Source organism: Lynx canadensis, chromosome B1 (assembly GCF_007474595.2).
Source record: "Lynx canadensis isolate LIC74 chromosome B1, mLynCan4.pri.v2, whole genome shotgun sequence".
Taxonomy (NCBI): Eukaryota; Metazoa; Chordata; class Mammalia; order Carnivora; family Felidae; genus Lynx; species Lynx canadensis.
The window spans coordinates 25165557-25187980 of NC_044306.2; the positions used below are offsets into that span (position 1 = coordinate 25165557).

The 22424-nt window shown below is 43.6% G+C and overlaps 1 protein-coding gene across 4 annotated transcripts in view; it reads left to right on the top strand.

The window, feature by feature from the left end:
• Positions 1–22424, top strand: part of DLC1 (DLC1 Rho GTPase activating protein) — a 443051-nt gene that overhangs the window by 417029 nt on the left and 3598 nt on the right. For all 4 annotated transcript variants that reach the window (XM_030312240.1, XM_030312242.1, XM_030312243.2 and 1 more), the window contains 10 exons: positions 1790–1871; positions 8774–8837; positions 11140–12563; positions 13076–13252; positions 15716–15875; positions 15997–16195; positions 17749–17962; positions 19814–19928; positions 20497–20715; positions 21535–21752. In XM_030312240.1, coding sequence (XP_030168100.1) covers positions 1790–1871; positions 8774–8837; positions 11140–12563; positions 13076–13252; positions 15716–15875; positions 15997–16195; positions 17749–17962; positions 19814–19928; positions 20497–20715; positions 21535–21752 — 2872 coding nt within the window. The remainder of the gene's footprint in view (positions 1–1789; positions 1872–8773; positions 8838–11139; positions 12564–13075; positions 13253–15715; positions 15876–15996; positions 16196–17748; positions 17963–19813; positions 19929–20496; positions 20716–21534; positions 21753–22424) is intronic.

Genomic DNA, 22424 nt, shown 5'->3' on the forward strand with positions numbered 1-22424 from the left:
AACTCTCACTTTCAGAAAAACGAAGAATAGACTCTATCACTCATTATGTTAGTTTCCAACGTTAAAAAAAAAAAAAAAAAGATACTCTTTATCATTATCTCTAGCAAACAGATTGTTAAGAATACGGAGCTCCATTCTATAAAACCAGCGACTGGAAGTTGGAAACCATAAAAATGTAACAGTCAGCTGAAGAACTAGGACATTCATTACCAATCACCTGTATCCCCAGAACTCCTGAGAGCGGGTCTATCCCAGTATTGCAGCATTAGCCATTTTAGAGGCCATGGGGTTGGTTTTTGTTTTTTGTGGTTTCTCTCTCTCTCTCTCTCTCTCTCTCTCTCTCTCTCTCTCTCTCTCTCGGTTATGGTAATCATGGTTTCCTGCCTTTCTGACTTATTTCACCTATTCCTGGCCCACAGAGGTGCACAGAAGAACTCATACTTAGCATATCATATAAGCATTCTACGGGGAAGACTGAATATACCTAATAGCTGCAACTCCAAAGAGGATAACTCATTTTTATGTAGTGGCAATTCCAGAACTGTTGTAAATTTCCACAGTGATGCTCCCAGTCATCCTCCCCTCTCCTTGAATGTATTTATCAACAAGGGATAAAAAAGGGAATTCTTCTCATGAGTTGACTTTTTCCCCCCTTTTGCCTTTTCAGTTCTTCTGTAACTCCCAGTAGTCTGAGTACTGAACTCTCCTACAGATTAAGGGATTTGGAATTCTATTGTTCTACACAGCTTGTAGCTGGCCTTTTGTTTTAGGGGGAGTTATATAAACTCCTGAAAAGCCATATGGAAGTGCTAATATTTGTTTAAAAATAGCATATCCTGAATTCTCTTTAGCTTTTGATGTCATGCAAATGGTTAGATTCCATTTACTACCACTTGCCATTGTTCTCTAGACCTTTCCTTGGCCCAGTTTTCCATGACCTCTTCCCCTGATCAAATGTGAGCACACACACATGGAAAAAAAAAAAAAATACAACCACATTAAAAAGGAGTATCCTTCTGGTATTGATTCTGGCTTACATAATAATTTATAGCAGGGGTCTGTTGCCTGCTGATTTGTTTAAAGGTGGAACAGTGTTTTGAACCACTTATCTTTTGACAAGAACTGATCTTTGAGTCCACAGACCACTTTACATCTAAGCTCCTTTAGGACACCGATGGAATTGTCTTAAGTTGCTTTCTTCTCCCATAGCACTTGATAGGAAATGAGGTGTCCTGCACACAGTAGGTGTTCAACAAATTACTTTTTTTTCCTCTGCTAAACTGGGCTAGATTGGCAAGAATTCAGGTGTTCACCAAGTGTCCATCGATGGATGAATGGATAAAGAAGATGATGGAGTATTAATTCGGCAATCAAAAAGAATGCAATCTTGCCATTTGCAACTACATGGTTGGAACTAGAGGGTATTATGCTAAGCAACATTAGTCAGAGACAAATATATGACTTCACTCATATGAGGACTTTAAGATACAGAACAGATAAACACAAGGGAAGGGAAGCAAAAATGATATGAAAACAGGGAGGGAGACAAAACATAAGAGACTCTTAAATATAGAGAACAAACAGAGGGTTGCTGGAGGGGTTGTGGGAGGGGGATGGGCTAAATGGGTTAGGGGCATTAAGGAATCTATTCCTGAAATCATTGTTGCACTATATGCTAACTGACTTGGATGTAAATTTAAAAAAATAAATTAATAAAAAAAACAATTACAAACAAACAAAAGAGAATTTAGGTGCCCAATAAACATATGTGTTTTTATTTTTCTTATAGATCTTCTGTTCCCCATTGATATTTCCTTGGTCAAGAGAGAGCATGATTTTTTGGACAGAGATGCCATTGAGGCTTTATGCAGGTAAATGGAAAATGGAAATGTTTTGAGTGTTTTTCTTTCTTTCTTTCTTTCTTTTTTTTTTGTCTGTTTTAAGAATGCAGTATTATCAACATGGTTTTTGCTCACCTTTGTTGTACTAATCATGTCAGGTGTTTGATTAGTGAATGTTTATATTTACTTCACTATAAATCATAGGCCTTTCAATTAAAATAAGTAAAATCTTACTGTTTAATATTGCCATGAAATGGTACTATCCTAGGAGGTACTCAAAGAGACCATTCTGTATTCAATACCATATGATTGCTGAAACATATAACATTCAGATGGTTTGGAAACTTGGAACAGTGTTTTTTAAAAGGCAATGTAATTGACTGTAAGGCCCCAGCCAGATACTCTAACAGAATCAAAGCTGTAGTTAAACTGAATGGAAATAACACATTCAGAGGAGTAAAGGAGGGGGTGGGTTACAGCATTGCTAGAGTTAAGAGAACCATTGTTTGAATTCCAGAGAAGCTTCTCTGAACTGTCTTCAGCTTCCCCAGGTACCAAATAGTAACAATAGGATTAAATAAGGTTGTAAAATAACTTGGCACAGCCTTTAACCTACAGTGGACAGGCAGTAAATGAGCACTGATGTGACATGAGAATAAACCTGTCAGAAATCCTTGCTCGTTGTGCTGGTAGATCTTTAGGCTGACGGGCAGCTGGTAGGTTTTAGAAAAGTGGAAGTAATAAAACATGTAATAGACAATGATGGGGCACTGATAATCCTGTCAAACTCCTGATTTTCTATTCATTTTTAAGTTAATTCACCCTTTGCAATTTTCTTCAAAACCTACAAGCTATAAAAGCTGCATTCTGGGGGGAAATTATACGTAGAAAAAATTCACGTATTCATTTTACGTTTAAAATTGAAATAACTTTTCTATTACTCAGTATTTATTTTAACTTGTAAAAGCATCTTTAAGGTAGAATGACACTCAGTATTTAATTTCCCCTTTGCAGGCAAAGAAAGCAGTACCTCAGTGAAAGTACTGTGTTTTGCCTTTCTTATGTAATGTGGTGTTTCCTTTTTTTTTTTTTTAAGTTTATTTATTTATTTTGAGAGAGAGAGAGAGAGCAGGAGAGGGGCAGAAAGAGAGAATCCCAAAGCAGGCTCCACAGAGTCAGTGCAGAGGCAGACAAGAGGCTCGATCTCACAAACCATGAGATCATGACCGGAGCTGAAGTTAAGAGGTGGACACTCAACCGACTGAACCACCCAGGCGCCCCTGTAATGCAGTGTTTTCTGAAACCCCTAACTCAAACAGTGGTTTTAAGGAAAGATGGGCAGGATGTTTAGAATGGTGTATGAAATAGACTAGTACTCGTGGTTTAAGAAAGAGAAATGCTATATTAACCACAGAAACACTGTTGCTTTTCAAATCCAATTAAACGGCTGCTTAGAAATGTCCAGGGTATGCACACATTTTCTGAAAGCGGCCGAACCCCAAGTCCTGCACTGTAGTATGTAATACCATAGCTATGTCATTGGCAATGAAAAAATGTCACTAATGCAGTTTGGGAGGGAAGAAGTCAACATCTGGAATATAAACTACTCCAGACATTTTTAAAATGTTTTAATGCTTAGCTATGGGGTAGAATTAATTTATTTTTCAATTCATCATTGGTGATAACGCATATAAATGAGGTCACTCCTAAGATGAATCCTAGGAAATATTTACACACTGAGTCAGATTACCCATTTCACACATTTTACGCCACTTAGTAAGTGGGCTCTCTAAGCAGCAGCGACAGCTTAGGAATTTCTGGGTCATAAAAATCTCACTGCAACATTGCAGCCCAAAGGGGTCATGATTATATTCTTGAATACTTTTTTTTTTTTAATATCAGTTTGAAATATAATTGCCCAGCTCTGAGGGGAAGGTCGTCCTCTGCACTTTGTGATTTCCACTGGCTCGCTCTGTTCTGTTAGAGAAGCCACCACCCTTTGAAGGGAATAAATCTGTGTTGCTGAATCTTTTGTGAAAAAAGCCTCGAAACAGCTGGACCAGCTAGACCTTGATCTGTATTTGGACTCTGCAGTGTATTCTGATTGGTTTCCATTTTCTTAGATGCAGAGAATATTGTCTCAAAGGTTAAGTGTGAGGAGGCAGTGAGGTAATGAGTGTGAACATGCTTTAAAAAATACTAGGCCCAAATCAGAGGCCCACATTTGAGTATGTGGAAGAAGTCTTGAGGTTGAGTTTTCTTTCAAAACAAATGCTTCAGAATTCACATAACAGTCATCACCTTGTTTTAATGGAAAACCCAAGGGCTCTTGTCCACATGTTCACATAGGCTCCTCAAGGCAAATGATTCTCTTTCAGGAGGCCTAAACAAGTGTTCTGAAGAAAACGATGGGGGCATCTTCTTTTGAAGTGCACGACAGGTTGTGAGTTGTCAGCAAAATAGTTGGGGGTACCTGTTTTACTAAATATGTGACATTTGTCTCATTAACGAGACTAGCCTCTTCCACATAGTTTCTCAGCCCATGGAATTCAAGGGCCAGTGAATCACGAAGCTGTTGCATAGTTTGGAAGTTTGCCTTGTGATTTGCCAAGTTCTCTCCAGACTGACAGACTTCTTACTGTAGACTTCCATCTTTTGCCTTGTTGAAATATTTTTGAGAAGTTGATTTTAAATACGTATGGTAGGGGTGTCTGGGTGGGTTAGTCAGCTGAGTGTCCGACTTTGGCTTAGGTCATGATCTCACTGTTCCTGAGTTCGAGCCTTGCATCGGGCTCTGCTGACAGCTCAGAGCCTGGAGCCTGCTTCGGATTCTGTGTCTCCCTCTGTCTCCCTCCCCTACTTGTGCTCTCTCTCTTTCTCTCTTTCAAAAATAAAAATAAAATATATATTTAATGTTTTATTTATATATATATATAAGTATATATATGGTAATATGGTTACAGAAACTCAGTTAAAAAGTTTTACTTCATAAAATATTAAATATTTTAACATTTTTATCTTAAATAAAACCTTTTTAAAAATGTTTACTTTGAGAGAAAGAGAGAGCACGCATGCAAGAGGAGGAGGGGCAGAGAGAGGAGAGAGAGAATGCCCCTGCTGACAGGGCAGAGCCCCACGATGTGGGGCTCGATCTCATGAACCTCAAGATCATGACCTGAGCCGAAATCAAGAGTCACATGCACAACTGACTGAGCCACCCAGCACCCCTTAAATAAAACCTTTTAAAGTTTGTTTTAAATAAAATAATCCTTACATGGTTTCTCATTCCTACCACCACCCCAAACACACACACAATACACACACACACACACACACACACACACACACACACACACACATGTTACAACTGCTCCCAGGTACACACTGGTGTTCTGCTTTAAGATTTATTATAAACATTCTTATACCTATAACATTGGTGATCTCTTAGCAGAGTCTACTTAAGAGTAGAAGACTTGTACGTTTAATGTTTTCCTGAAAATCATGATAATACCATCTTAATATAAAGTCTGGTAGTGACCAAAAGTTACAACTCAGGAACTACCATGTTTTTTGGATTTGGGTTGCTGACCAACATTCTTGCACTTATATTTGCAAGGGATTTTTGTATTTGTTTCCTTGGAGAGATTGGCTTTTGCCCCAGTCCTGCTAGTTTTGCTGTATAATCCAGTCTCAATGATAAGGCCAAGATCGTGGGAGAGTCACATTCAATATTAATACTGGGGGAGTGGTTTGCTTGCCTTGAAGCATATATAGATAATAATGCAAACTGTGACCTACCATTAGCATACCTCTTCTGACAGGAGTTTTGTCTCCCTAGCATCTGAAAAATATCCCATATCACTGTTTTCCTTTGGAGTTAACGACTGACTCCTCCTGTAAACACAGCAAAGAATTATGTAAATAAGGTGATAATCGTATAATGATAAGTACATACCCACACCATCATCTTCAGTGTGCACTTTGTTGTAAAACAGCCCTGGAAATGCCTGCACTGTGTAAAGCAGCCTGCCGCATAACAGATTTCAACTCTGTTACTGTTTCTGTTCTGTTAAAAGGGAAGCACGTAAATTTTTAAAGCGATTGCACTGATTCCCAGAAAGTGTCTTTAAGAATCACAACAGTTTTTATTTGTCACGTCTTATTTGGAAAACTGTTCCTTTTTCTTTCCTCACATGTATCTTCTCTTGTACTCTTCCCTGTTTTCGTTTTGAATACGAGGCCCCAATGCCCGCCTGCTACGCTTTTATCAGGGTGCTAGCGGCTGGCTCCCTGCAGCAAAACTCGTGAAGCTTTGATGGCCCATCTTGTCCCCCCTCCCCCTTCAGAGCAGGGAACAAGTTGCCCAGCAGATAAGACCGACACGTTCCTGTGGAGCTGGGCCCTGTGAGGGCCCTGGGGGGCTGCAGCCACCACGCCTTCTGGACAGATGGTGTGTGATACCAATATGCTGCCATTCATTTGAGGAATCATGCTTAGGGCATAAGCTGCTCCTGGATATTAGCATCATTAAGACTAATTTTAGAAAAGAATGCAGGAGATACTGTTTTTTGAACGTTAGAGCCACCATGTTTTATTCTTGTGGCCTTGAACAAGATTCGTGACCTCTCTAAACCCCCTTTCCTTAACTGTAAAAGGAAGGAAAATAGTTATATATATATATATATGATATATATATATATATATCATATATATCATATATATGGTATATATATATACCATAAAGTTGTTGTGGAGACCAAAATGAAATAACACATATGAGGTGCCAGGCATGGAGCCTGACCCAGAGCGAGCCCCAATTCATCTCGCTATGACCTTTTCATGTCAATATTGTCTGAGTAGCTACAGTCTCCCCAGTGGGCATTCTTTGGAGGTCCTGGGAACAGATGAATTTTACAGAAACCTCAAGGAATAACTTCCAGGCTTCAAAATTGAAATGCCATTAGCTTGGTGCTACCAACATAAAAAAAGATAATGTTGACCTTTATAAAAGTTGCCTCCTGGGTCTTTTTTGTTGGACTCACATCTAGAGTTTGTGAACTAGGCCCCTCCCCCCTGCCACAGGCTTCCATGCCTAGTAAACCTGGTTATAAACACCACTCAACCATTAAAGCCCAAATGAACTCAAGTGGGTATTTGATTACAGGTTTGATTAATGAAACCCAGACCTAAGACTAAGTGTAACCATTCCGGATTCTTTAAATCTTGAAAACATTTAAGAACTAAAACACACTGTGGGCATCAGTCACGTAAGTAAGGCTGGCCCCTTGGGGAGGGACCTTATAGCTACTCATTTTAAAGTTTGGGCTTTTTCTTAGTTATTTGTTTTCTTTCCCTCCCCATCGACAGAGAGAATTTTTCAGAACATAGGCAACATAGGCGTCCTGAGTTATCTTTGTTTATTCTGTAAACAGGCTACCACATAATCTATGAAATCAAAGGCGGTCTTATCAGCAGGCAAAAATACTTTCTATCCTCCTGCATCAAGTTGTTAGACAAGTTGCAAGAACAGAATCGGGGAGATAAAGCCTTGAAGCAGTCTTATGGTCAGTTTGAATTTGTGTGAATTAAATGCTCTTTTCCTATGAAAACAGAAGAATTGCAATTGTAGGAAAAAACAGGTAGCTGACCGTGGAAGACAGATTCGTTAAAGGCTTATTTGAGGAAGACCAAGTGATGGTCATCTGGAAGCTGTCAGAGAGGGCTGTCATTCACACTTTCACATACCACGTATTCCTGCATATGTAAAGGGTTTCTTTTCTCAGCTATTTCATTATTTCCCAATGAGGAACTTTGTTTTGGGGGACTTTGTGGGGGGGAGGGGTTGTTTGGTTGTTTTGTTTTGTTTTAGTATCTGGTTTTCAGGAAACCTGAATTATTTCCCTAATTATAAATTGACATGTTACTCCTTGACAGTGGTAAAAAAAAAAAAAGTACCCAAAGTAAAAATGTGACCCTTGTTCCAAACAAGAATCTGATCAAGTTCTTATTCTTGCTTGAACTCTAAAGACTTTGACCCTCGAGGCTGCTGTATAAAAATTTTTTCAGTAATTGCACTATTGCCACGACTGTACCCAACATTATCCTGTCCTATACCGGACGTTGTAAAAAGAATTGGGTCTTAGAGAGGCACCAATTTCCTTTCTGTCCAAGAACTCATTACATTTTTGAACAGAGTGTCTAAGATTATTATTTATTGCAGATAACTAAAAATTGGTTTATTTCCGTCTTTGGATTTTTATTTGAGATAGAATATACCATTTATTTTACCAAGAACTCTGCTTGGTTCCTTGCTGCTGTTCCCATTTCTAAGGAGACTTCAGTGGCTCTTATTTCTTGGCACTGTGTGGAGCTACCTAATGGCCCAACCTAGGTGCTCTAGGAAGAATAAAATCCCTCATTGAGAGTTGTTTGTTCCATGAAGAATAAGAAATACCGGATAGTGCCATAGCAATGTGTCACTTTACTGTAAAATAGCAATAATCAATTTAAATGAAGAAAGGTAGGGGCGCCTGGGTGCCTCAGTTGGTTAAGTGTCCGACTTCAGCTCAGGACATGATCTCACAGCTCGTGGGTTCGAGCCCCACATCGGGTTCTGTGCTGACAGGTCAGAGCCTGGAGCCTGCTTCAGATTCTGCGTCTCCCTTTCTCTTTGTCCCGCACCAGCTTGCACTCTGTCTCTCTCTCTTAAAAAACAAATAAACATTAAAAAAAGTTTAAAAAAAAATAAATGAAGAAAGGTGTAAAGGTATTTTTAAACTGTTCACTTCTTAAAGAAGTTCCTAATACTCTTCTAAATTATAATTTTTTATAGAATAAAGAAGCTCATTAAGCATGTCACCTGTTTGGAAAAAATATTTATCTACCCATCATTGGTTTCCTATCTTTACTAATATTATTTCTTTGCTCTGTAGGCGTCTAAATACTTTAAACAAATGTGCGGTGATGAAGCTGGAAATTAGTCCTCATCGGAAGAGAGTGAGTATATACGATATATAATAGGATGGGAGGAAAGGGGGCAGACCAAAAACTGTGTGTTTTGTAAGAGGTTTTATCTCTCAAACTCTTATTACTTCCTTATTCCAAAAACATCTGCATTTTTTTTAATTTTTTTTTTACGTTTATTTATTTTTGAGACAGAGAGACAGAGCATGAACGGGGGAGGGTCAGAGAGAGAGGGAGACACAGAATCCGAAGCAGGCTCCAGGCTCTGAGCCGTCAGCACAGAGCCTGACGCGGGGCTCGAACTCACGGACCACGAGATCATGACCTGAGCCGAAGTCGGATGCTTAACTGACTGAGCCACCCAGGCGCCCCAAATATCTGCATTTTTAACATCCCTTCAGGTTTACCAAAGACCAAGTAGCCTTATGTAACTGAAACCAATAGTTGCAGCTAGGCAATGAATTGTGGTTTTCCTACTATTTTTTTTTTAATTGAGATAAAACTGGCATATAACATAATACTAGTTCCAGGTGTATGACACAGTGGCTCAATATTTGCATATATTACAAAGTGATCATGGCAAGAAGCCTCGTAAACATCCATCACCACACATACTTACATTTTTTTTTCTTGTGATGAAAAGATCTACTTTCTCAGCAGTTTTCAAATATACCATACGGTATTATTAACTATAGTCACCATGCTGTACGTCACATCCCCGAACCTTATTTATTTTATAACTGGATATTTGTACCTTTTGACCCCTGCCTCTGACAACCACCAGTCTGTTCTCTGTATCTATGAGGGTTTTTTTTTTTTTTTGATTGTTTTTTATCGGAAGAAATCATCTATTATTTTGCCTTTTTAACTCATTGCCTACTCCAGATTAAAGGGATAAGACGTAGGGAACCCCAGTGAACCCTCCATTATTCCCTTCAGAAATTAAAGCTAAAGTTCTTTGGGAACTCTGTCTCTTCCCATATAACAGTAACAGTGTTTCAGAGCTGCAGGGATGGAGGTAGCCTGTGGGGTGCTGAAGAATAATGAGAGATAGGAGGGAGGAAAAGAGGTGGGGGAGTTGGAGGGAAGGGCAGGAAATCCCACACATTCTAGTGGAATGGTGGCACATAACTTCTGTGGATGAAATGTGAGAACCTTTTATGAGATCGTAGGAGAAGAAGTGGGTGTAGTCCTGGGAGTGAGTGTCACAAATTAGAGTAAACAGGAATAAGTTTGGTCAAAGAACATATTTCTGACTGTTCAGAGTACAGATTTTAATTATCCTACGGTCCCTGTCTTGCAACAAGCCGCCTTCTCGGGGGAGTTAAACCTTTTAAACAAATGAACTGGAACCTCAGCACCCACTGGGCTGTGGAGAGGAGTCCACAAGTCAGCGTTTCATGCTCTCTACTCATTGTCCTGTGAAACGTGGGTCATGTGATACTTTCCACACCAGTGGGAAAGACATGCATCACACTGAGCTGGGCCTTTTGATATCCCGCCTAAAAGGCTCAGATGCGGTAGTTTGTGACACAGCATAACCCTGAGTCCTGCCCATAAATCAAGCATAATCAGCAAAGATGTAACATCGTGTTTGTGAGTGTTCCATGCTGTCAGGACTGGGTATTTGTGAGGCCTTGTTAAATTGCCTGGAGCACGTCTGAGGTTGAAACTTCACAGGACATGTGTGGCATTAGCTCGAGACCCTGTGTCTGGTGGGGGAAGGGATGAAAAAGAACAGGTAAGAAGCTGAAAAGTATCTGCCTTAAGAGATGTGGCGACTTACCTTGCTTGGTGTCTCCACCGGTCTGGTAGGAGATCTTGTTTGCTTTTAGGGTGGCCACAGACTTCAGTGTCCATTCTTCTTAGTGTTTGAAAACTACCTTTTTAATTGTGAAAGAGAATATAAACACATGCTATCAACAGACAGCAAAATTGGAGGCAGACCAGAGGGAGTCCTACCCGTTGCTGACTCCAGCTCAAAATATTTTGCATGCCTGGAATTTTCACAGATCTTAGAGTTTTCCTCTGTGAGCACTTAAAGAACAGCCTACAGATCCAACAGTTTCTACAAAATAATTCTTATTTAGCTTGAAACACTTGGTCAGGCTTTTTCCTGTCAAAGTCCTGACATCCAACATACATCTTTGTCATTTAAAAAAAGAATAATAAAGTAATAATCATAATAATAAGTAATAAAATAAAGATACAAAGGGGGAATTGACACTGATGGCCTATCATGAGCCAGGTCCTAGGCGTCCGGCCCCCAGCACACGTCCCCGCTCCCTGCTGTCTGCCGGTCCCAGCGATGAATGCTTCCATTCTGTCTTTGCAGAGTGAGGATTCGGATGAGGACGAGCCCTGTGCAATAAGCGGCAAATGGACTTTCCAGAGGGACAGCAAGAGGTGGTCCCGGCTGGAAGAGTTTGATGTCTTTTCTTCAAAGCAGGACGCAGCCCCCGGGGCCCCGGACGATGCCCACCTGAAGAACGCGGCGAGCCATGAAAGCATGCTGACGGACCTCAGCGAGCGCCAGGAGGTGGCCTCGGTCCGCAGCCTCAGCAGCACCGGCAGTCTCCCGGTGCACGCGCCTCACACCGGGGACGCGGCGACGCCCCGCACGAACTCCGTCATCAGCGTGTGCTCCTCCGGCAACTTCGTGGGCAATGACGACTCTTTCTGCAGCCTGCCCTCCCCCAAGGAACTGTCCAGCTTCAGCTTCAGCATGAAAGGCCACGAGAAGAACGCCAAGTCCAAGACGCGCAGCCTGCTGAAACGCATGGAGAGCCTGAAGCTCAAGGGCTCGCACCACGGCAAGCACAAGGCGCCTTCCAAGCTGGGGCTGATCATCAGTGGGCCCATCCTGCAGGAGGGGATGGACGAGGAGAAGCTGAAGCAGCTGAACTGCGTGGAGATCTCCGCGCTCAACGGCAACCACATCAACGTGCCCGCGGTTCGCAAGCGGAGCGTTTCCAACTCCACGCAGACCAGCAGCAGCAGCAGCCAGTCAGAGACCAGCAGCGCCGTGAGCACGCCCAGCCCGGTCACCAGGACCCGGAGCCTCAGCGCCTGCAACAAGCGGGTGGGCATGTACCTGGAGGGCTTCGATCCGTTCAACCAGTCCACGTTCAACAACGTTATGGAACAGAACTTCAAGAACCGCGAGACCTACCCAGAGGACGCAGTGTTCTACATCCCGGAAGATCACAAGCCCGGCACCTTCCCCAAGGCACTCTCCAACGGCAGTTTCTCTCCGTCAGGGAAGAACAGCTCCGTCAACTGGAGGACTGGAAGCTTCCACGGCCCGGGCCACATCAGCCTGCGGAGGGACAACGGCAGCGACGGCCCCAAGGAGCTTAAGCGACGCAATTCGTCCAGCTCCATGAGCAGCCGCCTGAGTATCTATGACAACGTGCCTGGCTCCATCCTGTACTCCAGTTCGGGTGACCTGGCCGACCTGGAGAATGAGGACATCTTCCCCGAGCTGGATGACATCCTCTACCACGTGAAGGGGATGCAGAGGATAGTCAACCAGTGGTCGGAGAAGTTTTCAGACGAGGGAGACTCCGACTCAGCCCTGGACTCAGTCTCTCCGTGCCCGTCGTCTCCCAAACAGATACACCTGGATGTGGACAACGACCGAGCCACACCCAGTGACCTGGACAGTACCGGCAACTCACTGAACGAGCCGGAAGAGCCCTCCGACATCCCGGAAAGGAGGGATTCTGGGGTTGGGGCCTCTCTGACAAGGTCCAATAGGTGAGAGCTTGGCTGCCCTCTGGAGGTGGGGGAGGTAGGAAAGGGATTGCTGCCGCTCTCATGTGGGGGACATGGGGTTAGGGCATTCCTGGCCCTGTGAGCTCCTAAGGAAAGAGATCAAGAGGCCCTAACATCCAAAAAGGGTGGATGTTGTTTCATAGGTGCGGAGTTTCAGCTTGAGAAGAGGAAGGAAGTCTTGTGGATGCATGGTGGCGATGGTTGTACAAGGGCGTGAAGAGATTTTATGCCCCTGAGCTGTCACTTAGTGGTTAAGATGGCCGTTTATGTAATGTGTATTTTATCGTGGGTGGGGAGGGGAAGAAAAGAATGGAGTAGAAGTCAGTTCTCTCGGTTCCTAAGATAAGAGGCCAGCAGGCAGCCCACCGCTGATTTTGTGTGTACCTGTTAAAAAGCCGTTGTACTCGCCCCTCCCCTTGCTCCTCTCCCTCGTGCTCACCCCTCCCCTGCTTCTCTCTCTTATACTCACCCCTCCCCTTGCTCCTCTCCCGTAGGCACAGACTGCGATGGCACAGTTTCCAGAGCTCCCATCGGCCGAGCTTAAACTCTGTATCGCTGCAGATTAACTGCCAGTCTGTGGCCCAGATGAACCTGCTGCAGAAGTACTCGCTCCTAAAGTTAACCGCCCTGCTAGAGAAGTACACGCCTTCGAATAAGCATGGTTTTAGCTGGTAAGAGTTTACTGTGCTCGGTCAACTAATTGGAAATGTTTTGGGGCAGCTCCCTGAAGCTGAAGGTATCCATCCTCTATGAATGCCTTTCGACTATCATCCAAATGTAATCCCTGCATTCTTGAGGCCACATCTGATACTGCTCAAGCCAGTGTAACTTTGGGGACTAAGCAGCGGGATTGGTGGAGGGAGATTCAGTGCCCGGAGTGACAAATGGCCAGTTGATGGAGTGAGAATGCGTGGCCGTTCCATCACACTGTACAGGCACCTCCTTCCTGTGTTAGAAAGAGCCCCCCGTGGGTAAATAGATGTACTGATCAGATCATGTTATGGAAGGAAGGAAAGAAAAATGTTCAGGTCATAAGATGTTGAGACCAACTGTGAAATGCTTACTGTACAGTTCGGGCCTCCTGACCTTCTCCAGGTATGTTTTTAGAAATCATTTTTGATGGAAATATTTGAAGCATCACTCAAAAATCTCCCTGTGCTAAAAAATTTAGGTTATGTTTCTTTCTAACAAAGACACTTCCAGTGAATAATAAACGTAAGGAATTCACTGCTCTAAGATACTACAGACTAAATACACACGAAGGTAAAATCCCTCAGATGAACTGTTCATGATTACTTTTAAAACTGCGGCCTCCGTGTGTATCACGTGAGATGGACATCGTTAGGCTGGAGGGGCCACGGATGTGACCCACTGTGTGTGTATCTTAATTTTTCTGCTAGCAGTGCAAAGCAGAGAACTATCTCTAGATTGACATCCAAGTGCATTTCACAGTGTCAGCTGGGTATCCTTAAGCCTTTTCCCTAATCTGAGTGTTTATCATCTGGATTCACTGCTTTGTATAAAAACAGAGAAGCAGCCCATGTCCTCAGTAGCGCTCTGGAGCAAACCAGAGGGGCCGAGGTACGTCAGCAAAGCAGCAGAACTGTTGTTTCTCTCTCCAGCCCCCCGTCTCCTCAGGACTCGTAGTGAGTTTAGCTTCAGCATCAAAGCACCTCCCGTTCAAAGGCTGTTATTATGTGAGCCTTGCTAAATACAGAAGTTGTTTGTTCTGAATGACAGAAATAAGTATTGACCGGTTTATCCCCGCATGCTTCAGATTCTCGGTGGAGATCGTAATGTGTTCTTTGCACATTCCGCCGCTGGCTTTTTTCCCCCGACAAAGCAAGTATTATGCACACTTATGGCCATGATACCATAAACTTACTGTATGGAAATACAAATTTGGCTCTACGCTTTAGTTTTACCTTTCGTAGGGCTATAAACAGTAACGTGCCGTGGCTGTTGGCGAGCGCTCAGAAGTCAAAGCAGTCTGTCTTCTGCAGTGTTCCTCTGTGCGTAGAGTCATATTTTCCCTGCTGGCTATTTAAAAGTGCATATTTTACATTCTCGGTTCTGAGTTGCCCACCCCCCTTCCCACCAAACCCTCAAGAATCTGAAAGTCCGTAATACTTCTTGAGTTCTGGTCAGTTTTTCCAGTGAGTCAAAACCAAATGTAAAAGCCTCGCATTGTGGGATCCATGGAATAGGGAGAAATTCTACACAAAGTTCTTTTCCTGTCCGGCCTTGCCCTTTCTTGTCCCGTTTAGAGAGGTCACTTGTAGAGCTGAAATTTCTGCTTGACAGCATTAAATGCATGACATCGGTTTCCTGTTGCTCCATATACTTCTGGGGCTGGACCTGGTTTCAGGACTCCAGGGAGCCTGGGGTAGGCTCACAAAACCTTCATTGTTCTTCTCCATCTTCCTTTAGAAACCTAAAGATGTTATATTCTCCAGGGTCATCTGCAGGAGAATTTATTTTGACTTCGGGTCATTAGCTTGGCCCCCACTGTTGAGCTCTGGAATTGGTTCTCATTATGTTGGACCAACATCACGTATTTGCTATTTTCTCCTCCAGCATTACATGATCCTTTTTATACCCTAAATACTTTGTATCTCATCAAGAACTTAGAAATGATTCTTGCCCATTTACAGGACAAATGGGAACGTGTTTTTCAAATTCTGTCATGAAGCTCCTAAATTAGGGCCTTGAATGTTCTTTTCTGTTCGTGTGCCTTCCTATGCCGCCATTTTGTAAGGAAGCCCATCAGCTCCCTCAAGGATATAAACCCAGTTCTCAGAGTTAATAGTGGGAGAAGAATCCCCAGTGGAGAAAATGTTACTGGGCCTCAGAGCCCCAACTCTTAGAAGATCCAGAATAGCACTGTCCCGTGAAACTGTCTGTGATGGTGGAAATGTGCTGTATTTGCTCAGACGGCAGCTACTGGTTACAGATGGCTAGTGAGCACTTGAACTGCGGCTAATACAACTGAGGAACTAAATTTGTCATTTTATTTAATTTAAATAGCCACCTTAGTAGCACGGATACAAAGCTCACAGGGTTTACCTGCAAAAGATGGATTAAGGGTCTACAGACAAATAAACATAACCTCCCCCCACCCGCTCTTTAAATAGGGCTGTGCCCAAGTTCATGAAAAGGATCAAGGTTCCAGACTATAAGGACCGGAATGTGTTCGGGGTCCCTCTGACGGTCAATGTGCAGCGCACAGGACAGCCCCTGCCCCAGAGCATTCAGCAGGCCATGCGCTACCTCCGCAACCACTGTTTGGATCAGGTGAGAACTGCCTCGTGCAGGCCCCGCTGAATCATGGGACCTCAGATGCATGCTTCTTTTTCATAGTTTTGTAGTGAAAATGCTGCTTCTGTCTTGCCATTTAATGTTTTTCTTCCAACAGGTTGGGCTCTTCAGAAAGTCGGGTGTCAAGTCCCGGATTCAGGCTCTGCGCCAGATGAATGAAAGTGCCATAGATTGTGTCAGCTATGAGGGACAGTCTGCTTATGATGTAGCAGACATGTTGAAGCAGTATTTTCGAGACCTTCCTGAGCCACTAATGACGAACAAACTCTCGGAAACCTTTCTACAGATCTACCAGTGTAAGTGTTCTTTGATCTTAACGCCGTTGGCCTTGGGGAAAAGTGGGACCACCTGAAACCTTGGCTTCCTTTGATGCCATTCTTTTAGAGCCACATGATGACCTTCCTGGAAACACATGTCATCAACTTCTTTCTTCCTTTTCTCCTTGTTTGTGGAATAGGTTTCTGTGTACCTGTTGAATAATGCAGAAATAAATTTCCCTTATCGTCATTCTCTAATTACTGAAGCAATTACACATTTTTACATTGTGATCCGGGAGCTCATTCCTTCATTCATTTCTAGAACAGTCTTCCCTTAGATGCTTAAAAGAGCAGGTACCAAGATATTTCAGTTGACTCTCATCTCTCCAGCAGGGCCTGCTGTGTTTAAAACGTCACAGGTGTCTGTGTGGTTTATCTTGCTGGAAAGTGAATAAATAATCTTTTTCTGTTATTCATCTCCACTTCTGCCAGAAATACTTGGGAAAACAATACCCATGCCCTTCTCACTTTTAAGTAAAGCTTAAAGCAAACAGTTGTCTAAATTAATGGTCAAGATCAGGATTATGGCTTTTACGGCCCCATGTTTTTCTTGGCTCCGTGTGGTGTTACAGCCACGTAATATAGAAGCAGCTTCTCTCCGTGCTCAAATTGTCTCCAGCCTGGCGCGCTGGACCTCATCTTATGAGAAATGGAGCTGGTCTGGATTATTTCATTATTTGTTTCATCCTTTCAGATTTTCTGAAAACACAGGTCACATTTTCCCCACCAAGGTATTTGTTATGTGTTGTAACCATGGAGCCGTTAATCGGTTTGTCCTACGGAGCTGCACTTGACTGACTTGATTTTTCCACCACATGCCTCTTAAAAAAGGCAGATTTGCCGAGTAAAGGAGACCTGAAGGTTGAGCCCCGCATTTTCTACATGTATGTCATTTTCCTGGTTTTATTTCTCAAGCATATATTTTTGTAATAGCCTCTCAGTATGCTTTCTAAAACTTAAAAACATTACTAGTAAAAATATCTGTTTCAGCTGACTCTTTTAGCAGCTTGCTTTCTCCATTTTACGAATGAGCCGATCAGTTCTAGTTATGGAAGGTCCCCAAAGATACTGGACCCTTTGTATAAAGGCCAAGAAAGATTTTATCCCCTTGTACACGTCTTCAATAAGGTTTTTCACTGAAACTACACAAAAGTATAACTGTGTGTTGTGTTTTCAGTAATCAAGAATGGTAAACTGGGGAGTTCCAAAAAAAAATACTTAGAAAAGAAAAGCTATTCCAAAAACCAAAAGAACAGGCATCATATCTGGAGCTGAACTCTGAGGTGGATTTAGGATATTGGCATTGTGGGTGTTGAAAATTTTTTAACTCCTCCACAGGCAGGAAATACTTGAGGGCAGTGACGCTGGTGGCCGTCCCTAATTTCTTCCATATTAACCTCAAGTACACTTTCTGCAAGCGCTTGTTCAGGACTGGGCCGAGGTCGTTGGTGCTGGTGTTTGCTTTGGGACGTTTCCTTGCAATGCGCGTGGAAAAGCACCGAGCTGATGGGGGAAATGCCTGTGTTATACAGGTGTGCCCAAGGACCAGCGCCTCCAGGCGATCAAGGCCGCCATTATGCTCCTGCCTGATGAGAACCGGGAGGTTCTACAGACGCTCCTTTATTTCTTGAGCGATGTCACGGCCGCCGTCAAAGAAAACCAGATGACCCCCACCAACCTGGCTGTGTGCCTAGCGCCCTCCCTTTTCCACCTCAACACCCTGAAGAGAGAGAATTCTTCTCCAAGGTACGGGTCAGACGAGATATGCACGCACATGCTCTGTTCTTCCAACAAACACAACCTACCTTTCCTTCTCAGTTGTCCCTGGGTTTTCGTTGGTTTCACACTTGAGTCAAGCACAAAGGAGTTTAGCCTCCATCCTTCACGGTCCCCTTACTTCCCTCCTTTCTTCTCAGCCCTGGGGGCGTAACTTTCCAGACAGTCTAGTGACACCCAGGCTTTGAGAGCAATTTGGATGTGTGCTTCGTTATGGCAAGTGTTTTCCCTGAACCCCCCCCCCCCCAGTGCCCTCTGTGACGTTGCCATCAAACTTTCTGCCAGCAAAGGATCATGAGGATTTGCTGACCTAAAAAACTGGATGGGGATAAGGCCCTTGCTGCCTTGACTTCTGCAGAGTCAACAAAGCCAAGCCCCCAGCCTGTGCTACAAGTTGTAAGGTAGTCAGCTGGATCTATCAGAACTAAGGATAGTGTTGAGCCTCAAAGCTAGACCTGGCCCAGGCCAATTGTGTGCAGAGTTTCTCGTTAGATGTATACAAGCTGGGAGTGGCCATAGAAGAAGTCAGAGAATCTGGAAAATAACTAACAAAGGCTGATATTTGCTCAGCACTTACTCTGACCCAACCACAGGACTACACCCTTGACATTCATTCTTTCATTTAATCCTTGTAAGGATCCTAAGAGGTGAAGATACTGGCAGGGCCTATTTTAACATGAGGACAGTGAGACTTCAGGGAGGGTCAGTTTAATAGTTTAATAGGTAACTTGCCCACATCTGAAGGGGAAATGGCAGAGCCAGTTGAAGCTTCTTACTGGTGTGAGTATTTCACGTGCGGGCCTCACAGCAGGGTAGGTGAGAAAGGAGTCCCCGACTGGACACAATCCCAAATGTGAAACCCATCCAGCTGACCCTTCTCCTCAGCTCTAAAGGTGCTTGACACATATTCCTTAGCTACAGGTACAGCCTGGTTCTACTAGTTGAAGTGAGCTTTGCTTCTGAAAGCCATATAGTACAGTATCTTTTTATCTGGTTCTCACGTGGACTGATGCATTCCATCTTCAATAGGATAGGGAACTGGAGATGAGCAGGAGAGATCAGATAAGATTAAGACAAAATCTCTAGGAAACAATAGATTGTCCCCTTACCTTCAGGAGGGGATTTTATTTATTTAAACCGTAAAGAATGGTGACACCATTTACTGCAACATCCAGTGCCTCCCATCTATGCACCCCTGCAAGCTGCCTTTCTTCTCCCCACCACCACCTAGAGACCTTCTGGGCTGTCCTATTTAAACGGGAACCTGTTTAACGTGATGGTTTTAAATAGCCTGGATCTCACTGAAAACCGCCCCTTTCATGTTTTTGTTTTGTTTGGTTTGGTTTTTTGGGTTTTGTGTGTGTGTGTGTGTGTGTGTGTGTGTGTGTGTGTGTGTGCTCGGCTGATAAAACTGAGGAATTTTTGTGACCAAAGTGAAGCTCTCCCGAACCTCTTAAGAACAGATAGGCTCTAGGGGCGCCTGGGTGGCTCAGTGAGTTGAGCGTCCGACTTCGGCTCAGGTCACGATCTCACGTCTGTGAGTTCAAGCCCCGCGTCGGGCTCTGTGCTGACAGCTCGGAGCCTGGAGCCTGTTTCGGATTCTGTGTCTCCCTCTCTCTCTGACCCTCCCCCATTCATGCTCTGTCTCTCTCTGTCTCAAAAATAAATAAACGTTAAAAAAAATTAAAAAAAAAAAAAAAAAGAACAGATAGGCTCTAGTAAAATGGTTTTTTTTCTCTCCTCTGGGTTTCCTGGAATAACACATTAATTAAAAACATATAAATATTTGAGTCTTCCCCCTCCCTTCTTTCTTCTGCCTAGGGTGATGCAAAGGAAACAAAGCTTGGGTAAACCAGATCAGAAGGATCTGAATGAAAACCTCGCTGCCACGCAGGGGCTGGCCCATATGATTGCCGAGTGCAAGAAGCTCTTCCAGGTGAGGCGTCAGGGGGTTTGGCGCTCGGTTGAGGAGAACTCCGATAGTTAGGACCAGGTCGTGGGCACCATGCTTGCTCACATCTTTGCACAGCTGGAGATTATATACATGGCTGGAGAAGGTATTTTTTGTTTCTTTTATAAAAAAATCTTATTTTATAACATATAAGCTCATTAGAGCTAATGTGTTTAATGAAATTCGCCTATCTCCATACCCCTTTACTTAAGAAGCAAAAGCAACACATTTTTGAATTAAGTTCTGTATCTGAGAGGCAAGCCCTGGGTTAGTCACTTACCCTCTACTGTGACTTCCCAAAGCGCAAGAATACCTCACGTGAGAATAGGCTTTTTGGACACCTTCAGGAAGGTGATCTGTTCGTATCCTCACTACTCACGATAGCACGTGAGGTCGGCAGGGCCACCGTCCGTCTGCTGGAAAGAGAGTAGTGGGGGCGCCTGCACCTCCCTGAGAACCCAGTCCGCGGCTCCCGCACTGCCGCTTCCTCTGCTGGGCAACAGGAACAGTACAGGCAGACTCACCTCCTTTTTGTCCCTTGCACCCACCACAGGTTCCCGAGGAAATGAGTCGATGTCGGAATTCCTACACAGAACAGGAGCTGAAGCCCCTCACTCTAGAAGCACTGGGACGCCTGCGTAACGACGAGTCGGCTGACTACCAGCACTTCCTCCAGGACTGTGTGGATAGCCTGTTTAAAGAAGTCAAGGAGAAGTTTAAAGGCTGGGTCAGCTACTCCACATCAGAGCAGGCTGAACTGTCCTATAAGAAAGTAAGTCTTGTCCCCACTGTCAGCCAGTTGGGTTCCAGTGGTCAGGATTCAGGTTCATCAGAGATGAGACCCTGTGGCCGTGTTAACACGGCTGTCTGTGGGAATCTGTCACCCACTCCCTCCCTTGTAGATCTGGGCAGCCAGGTGATTCAGTTCCCCAGGTAAGAGTGGAAGAGTCCAGCAAGGAATAATAAATACACTTGTCAGAGGAATCCGACCATCTAATGAAATCTTCTGGGGCCACAGAATCACACTAGAGTCCCCTGGAATGTTTTACTAGTGGTATTGGGCTTTAAGGTGTTTTATGACATGATCAGATTTTTCCGTAATTTTCTCAGAATCCCCTTGCACTGTCCTCTGTTCTCAGCCACTTTTCTCTTGGCCCTTTAATGAGTGGAGAGTACTTGGGGGAGAAATTAACTTGTTAGGACTAAAAGCCCCTTGAAGACAGGGGCATCTTGTATGGTTCAGCATGACAGGCCCGTGATAGTATTTCTTGGTCCTGTCTCTACCACCTTGAGAAGAAATAAACAGTGGGGGTGTCGGGATGGCCAAGGAGGCTTTAGAATGGGTATATAAATCATCTGATTTTATTGCACTGACTCTAATATAGGCCCCAAGAGAACAGATGTTAATAATTTTGACTGGAAAATTAGTCTAAGGCCAGGCTTTCTGGCCTGCTCTTGAATATACTTGGGAACACCAGCATATAGATAGTAATTAGCCCCTAAACACATGACCATAAATAGAGCTGGCAGTTTGCCTTCAAAGTGTAGGTGTGTGTGAATTGTAGCACTGAAAAATGCATCCTCTTTTCAGGTGAGCGAAGGACCGCCTCTGAGGCTTTGGAGGTCAACCATCGAAATCCCTGCTATGCCTGAGGAGATCTTAAAGCGCCTACTTAAAGAGCAGCACCTCTGGGATGTAGACCTGTTGGATTCAAAAGTGATTGAAATCCTAGACAGCCAAACTGAAATTTACCAGTATGTCCAAAACAGTATGGCGCCCCACCCTGCCCGGGACTACGTTGTTTTGAGGTGAGAGGTTCCAAAATGATTACTGTGGCAAGGATGAGCCTGGTGTCACTGAATATGATAAGATGATACAATTATGTAAAACGGAAAGTGTGGAACCCTTGCAAATATGGGAAATGTATCTGTATGTATTCCAACAGTGTGTTCATCGCTGAAAATGGTTGGAACACTTTTGGAGCTGAACTCAGAATTAGAGGCACATTCAGTTGAATATGCTCATTGGTAGCAGATTCTTGCCCCTTTAAGGATGGATTTTCTCACTAGAAACAGCAAGTGAATGCATAAGCCAGGAAATAACATTTAAGTCCCAAGTACACTGTGGTCAAAGCTGAATTATATGTAATTCATAAATTCTCTGGAGACATGATTGAAAGAGGAATTCCAGAAATCTTTGAGGAAATGTCCCGTCATTAGTCCAGAGCTTTCCAATAGAGCGACCCTGATCTGGATGTCCATGTACAAATCCATTTGTGAAATGTAAAAATGGCTTTCATTCACATTTCAAATTGGTTCTCTTTCAAAGAACTGACATGTGAATACATACTCACTGTAGTGACGCTGCACAGAGTTACTCATTCAAGAGCCCTCGCACAATAGTTCAAAGGATACCGTCTCCAGGACTGGGTCACACAGCGTAGCCACTGACCCTGCCCCTTAGCTTCTGAGAGTGGGGCC